Here is a 5,604-nt window from a genome sequence, read left to right as displayed (position 1 = left end):
GCCTACACACGGACTTCGCATGCCTGCTGTACAACTCGCACATCAAGCACAAGCTGCCGCGCGAGCGCGTGCTGGAGATCATCGTGGATGCGGTGAACATCGAGCGCGAGTTCATCTGCGACGCGCTGCCGGTGCGGCTGATTGGCATGAACGCGGAGCTGATGGCGCAGTACATCGAGTTCGTCGCGGACCGGCTGCTGGTGTCGCTCGGCGAGGAGAAGCACTACCGCTCGACGCAGCCGTTCGACTTCATGGAGATGATCTCGCTGCAGGGCAAAACGAACTTCTTCGAGAAGAGGGTGGGGGAGTACCAGAAGGCCGGCGTGATGAGCACGGAGGGCACGTCGAAGAAGTTCTCCCTCTCGGAGGACTTCTAAACAGGAGCGCTGCCTGACCTCTGGCCGCCGGGTTATCCGATGCTGCGCGTTTTGCGCACGCGTTGCCGGTGTGTTTGGGGTAGGGGAGGGAGGGAAGATGAGGAGAAGCAGCAGCACCCCGTAGCCGCGCACATTCATCCGTGAATCCATGAGGCACTGCAGATGGGGGACACGAACACCACCACTGTGCGATGTCACTCTGCAGGTGCGTATGTGTTGGTGCCCCAGGGCTGGCCCGACGCTGATCTAGCCCTCCCCCTCTACACCTCGACTCTATTCGTGGGCGAGTGCCTCTCGCCCCCCCCCCCCCGAGAAGCCCTCTATACAGGCCATAGGAATGCGGCGAGCACACAAGCGGGGTGATACCCGTCTCGGAAGACAAGAGGAAAGCACGCAACAGCAAAATAACGCGAACACGAAAACATCGACAAGGGAGGCGCTGGCTGCTCCGAGAGATGGCGAGGTTTGTTGTGCGTTCGTGTGCTCTCGTGTGTGTGTGTGCCTGCGTAAGACGTGGTTGATTGCTTCTGCTTGCTTTATGGCAGCCGTGTTGCGTTCCCGTCTCTCCATCCCGGTGCAGGTGAGTGCTGGGCGCCTTCAACTGATGCTGCTCTACCTCGTCGAGTCTCTCTTGCTCTTCATTTCATGTGTCTCTTCCATCTCTTGGGATCGCGTACTCTCATCTCCGAAAGCTGCGTGGGCTCACGAGCCTTCCCGGTGTCGCGAATATGCCGCATGGGAGCCCTCACGATGGGTTTGATGGTCGCGAGCGCGAGGTGTGCTTGCTGCTGCGACGATGAGACAAGAGAGAGCGGGGAAGAGGGCTAATGAATGGGCTCGCAGGTATGCGCACTCTACCGGCATGCGCACATACAGTGACGCGCGCGTGCTGATGGCGGATACATGCACACACACACACACACACATACTGCACACAACGTAAGCTTAAGTGCGCGGCGCTATTCTCTTCTTGTTTCAACTATTTCTCGCTCTTGCTCTATTTTTCTTTGCTCCTTATTCTCTCTCTCTCTGTGGGTGTGCGTGGAAGTCGCACGCGCGCAACACACGTTTGATTTCACGATGCCGTGGATCTTTATGTATTTCGGTTTCTCTTTTACCTGCTCGGCAGGTTCTTGGAGTTGATGGCGTGCGTCTCGCCCGGAAGTGTGCGCGCGTCTTCTCAACGCAGACAGCAGCTGACCGGCGCTCCATGCGTGTGGGTGAGTGAGAGAGGAAGAGCGGTGGGATCCAGCGCGGCAGCGGAGGAGGGCAGTCGCAGAGAGATACATGGACGCACATACACGTAAGGAAGCACCGCGTGCTCGCAAATGCGTTCTGCTGCAAGAGGGGTGTGACGGGGGTAGGTGGGTCTTGGGAAGCGGAGAAGAGGTGTCGGTGGGTGCCGTTGCTGGTGCCATCGTAGCAGGCGAAAGAACGACAGAGAAAGGGAGGAGGCGAAAGAGAAGGGGCCAACCACGATGGCTTCTTCTCTAAGCGTAAACTCGCCGACGCTATTCTCTCTTCTTTTGTTTCCACACCTTCCAACTCCCGTGACTACATGCGCGTGCGGCACGCGCTGATGGGCGCTCATTCCTTTTTTTTTTTCGCTTTGGTTGGGCTTGTTTGCGAGTACGTGATGGTTTCCTGCCGGAGTTGTGCATGGCGTCAGGGCAGGTAGCCAAGCGAAGGGAGAGCGAACTCTCTCTCTCCCGTATTTCTAATCTTTTCATTTGTGTCTCTTCTCTCTTCTCCACCGCTTCCCTTTGTTTTTCTTCGGTGTCGAAGTGGTGGTGGTGGTGGTGGTGGTGATGGCCGAAGGAGGATGGATGTTGGACAGGGGGCGGGGAGAGGTCGGCGGGGAGGTATGCGATAGATACCGAAAGAGCGCACTGCATTGGATCTGTCTGAGAAAGACTACAATGGAGGTGTGAAGATGCGGTGGTGAGTGCTGCGGAGATGGGGCTGCGCATGTCCTCCCTCATGTGTTGCTTGTGTCGCTTGCAGTGCTCCGTCACGCGCGACTGAGGCTTTCACTGACTGCCGCTTCTCTCTGCCGTCGTTCCCGCCACCTTCACTTGTACAAAAGCCCTACGACAGTGGCGCCATCCAATCAAACGCGCCCAGACATCGATTCACACACACACACACACGCCAACAGACCTGCAGGCTGCTGCTGGAGCGGCCGGCGACTGTGAAGGCGCTTGTGCCGTCCGCGCGATGGGCCGAGCGTCAGCGCGGCTCGCGCGCACGCCACCCGGTGCTCGCTGCCTGCTGGCGGGGAGCCTTTATGCGACCCCGAGGGGGTGCACCCGGTGGCGGCGGGCGGGGCGCGGGTGGTGTGCCGACGTTGAGGCGGAGGCCGCGCCCCGGCGACTGTGGCGGCGCATTGCTGGGAGGCGTGTGTGTCCCGCTGCTTCGCGCCGCGCGATGACGGTCCTGTGCGGCCGGGCCGGGGGCCAGAGTGGTGGTGGGGGTGGCTGGGCTCATGCTCCATGGCGGCGAATGACCGCGTTGAAGGGAAGGAGAAGACACAAATTTGCGTGCCTCGCTGCTCTCGTCCAGTTTCTCGCTTCCTTTTTCAACGCGAGACGGTGGCTGCCCACCCATTTCCGCCTCCGCTGGTGCACGACGTCGAAAGGCGTGCGTCGGTCGAGTGCGCTCTGCTGTTGGTTTGTGGTGTGTTTGTGCGTTGCACTGCATTGTCTCGTGCCCTCTTGGCTGTGTTTCTATGGTCTGCTGGACGTGATGTCGCTCCCCCGAATCTGCGGACGGCGCACAGGCGACGGCACATGCCAAGAGCAATGAACAGAAAAAAATGAGAAGAAACAGAGAAGGCCCAAGACGGTGCTTCATGGGGTGTACATGCTTCAGACTCCATGCGCGTGACGCCGCTGTCTTTTGGCCACCTCGATTTGTTTCGCATTCTCAGGCACTCTCCGTTGAGAGGACCCACCCTCCCCTCTTTCTGATCTTGAAAATCGTCTCACCTGTGCCCTTTCCCGTCCACACCCTCTTCATCTCTGCGAGCTCAACACGAAACCCGCGCATGCTCACGCCAACGTGCACGCGTCGTGCGGCACGCACCGTGAACAACCGCAGCGCAAATCCAGACCTTCCTGGAGGGACAACGGCACGCACGTTTTACATAGCGAGAAAGAGAGAAAAAAACGAAATCACAGCAACGCAGCCGCACTCTTGTACAGGCACGAGCAGACGCGTGCGCATGCACACGCGCTACCGGCGGCTTGTAGCACATCGTGGGAGCAACCAAAGTAGCCACGCGCCAGTGCAAGTGGAACTGCTCGATCGCAAGTGCGAGTCACTAGCAATTTCTCGGCACGCGGGGAAAGCTCTGTAAGTGTGCGTGTGTAGGTGAGCGTGTAAAAGGAGGCACACGATGAGTCGACATGGCTACGGCTACTACGAGGATGACGACAAGGGCTCCTGGTGGATACAGCCGAAACGCGCGTACAGGCCGTTTGGACCATTCCGTCTCGTCTCCACGCTGATGGTGGCCGTTGCCATTGGCTTCATCGCCTTCGGCCTCGCGTGCGCAGTAATGTTTGTCGCCGAAGTCGCGGAGGAGCACCCGTCGCGCACCAAGTGGATTCTTCGTGCTCTCATCTTCTTCAACTTTGCCGTGCACGCGTCCATTCTTGTCGTGGATCAGATGAGCTGGTGGCGATCGTTGCTCAGCCTCTTGGTGAATGTGTTGTACTTGCGACTGCTGCGCACCTTCCCGTTTGTGCCGGGCATGAACAGCCCGCTTGTGCTGGCGACGATGCTGGCGGTGCTGCTGGAGAGCGCCATGTGGTACTGGTTCGCACTGCGACTTATGTACTACACGTCCATACTGTTGGTTTTTGGCTTCTTCCTGATGCTGTGGCTCGTGCCGATTGGGCTTCTGTCGTCATGCGTCATAGAAGATGATCGGCTGCCGGGCGGCGGTGGCGCGGGGGCGATGTACAGTTGTAGTCGCGGCTGCGCATCCGGCGGCGGCTCATCCGCGCCGGACGCTATGGCGGGTGGGCGTCGGAGGCGCACCATTCTCAATCGTCTAGCGGACCTGATTAACAACACCTAGACACGCAGAATTGGTGGCAAACACACACACACACACACATACACACACGCTTCGGCTGTCCGCTCCTTCACCTCTTCTCCGGTGCTGCGTTGCTCTCGCTGACGCGGTTTGCATGCCGTTGATCTGATTGGCATTTCACGGCATCTTTGCGTACATTATATCTGCGTGTGTGCGCATATATCTATCTATATATAGATAGATAATGTCTGCGCGCGATCAGGCTCTTTTTCTTTCTCCTCCCCCGAAGTCGCGGTGGGCGGCCACGATGGTGGCCCGCCTTTGCCCATACGATATCCGCTATTTTTCGTCCCGCACTACCAGTCACCGCCACCATACACACGCACGCGCATCGTCTCTCAGCTTCCTCCTTCATGTCTACGCGCGTATGTTTTTCGCTCTCCACCGCAACGCCCGAGAGCCACCTCACACATCGCTCGGTGCGCTTGTCCAACTAGACCACAACTCAAGCAGACACGTACGAAGAGCGAGAGGCGCAAGGTGCGGAGCCTGTCAACCGAGACATGGGCCATTGCATCAAGACGGTCAATGCCCATGGCGACTAAATCTCTGTGTTCTTAGTTGTGTGTGCATATGCTGTTTCAATCTGTTCTCGGTGCCGATTTATCTCTTTCCCACCCACTCAGCGAGTGGCGGACCCACCGGTGCTCGTCGTGCGGATCGAGCAGTACTGCTTCCTCACCTGCGCGTGCATCAGCTTGGTGTGGATATGTATGTGCGCGCATTTGTGTACGATTTTCTCTCCGCTATGCCCCTCTCCCTTCCGCGTTGGAAGGAGGAAGGGGCGTTGGGCTGTTGTAACGAAGCGCCACATACATGGCGTCACACAGGCATGCCGCGCCTTTGCCCACCCCCTTCCCCTCCCTCCCGAACCCGCACTTTTCCATGTGAATCTCCTTTCTTTTCTTTTATTTCCTGTCTTCATCTTTCTCTGCACGCAAAACACTCTTTCCACACCTCTCTCTCTCGCTTCTCCTGTGCTCATCCCAGCATGGTTAGATCCGTTCTAAGTATATCCCCCCGTATCGCCTCAGACGTTGTGAACCCGAGTACGAATCACAGCGCATGCACAGACACATACACACTCGCCCATAAACTTCACTGCGCTCCCAGCATCGACTGCCC

At 58.2% G+C, this 5,604-nt stretch overlaps 1 protein-coding gene across 1 annotated transcript; it reads left to right on the top strand.

Moving 5' to 3' along the window:
• Positions 1-3,774: 3,774 nt before the first annotated feature.
• Positions 3,775-4,461, top strand: LDBPK_271960 (hypothetical protein, conserved; the record flags this gene model as incomplete). The annotated part of the gene is made up of 1 exon (XM_003861999.1): positions 3,775-4,461. One exon carries the CDS (start codon positions 3,775-3,777, stop codon positions 4,459-4,461), a length of 687 nt encoding a protein of 228 aa, XP_003862047.1.
• Between the last annotated feature and the right edge of the window lie 1,143 nt (positions 4,462-5,604).

Source organism: Leishmania donovani, chromosome 27, assembly GCF_000227135.1.
Source record: "Leishmania donovani BPK282A1 complete genome, chromosome 27".
In the NCBI taxonomy this organism is placed as follows: domain Eukaryota; phylum Euglenozoa; class Kinetoplastea; order Trypanosomatida; family Trypanosomatidae; genus Leishmania; species Leishmania donovani.
Note: the sequence above shows the minus strand (reverse complement) of the source record. Positions and strands in the feature narration are given on the sequence as shown.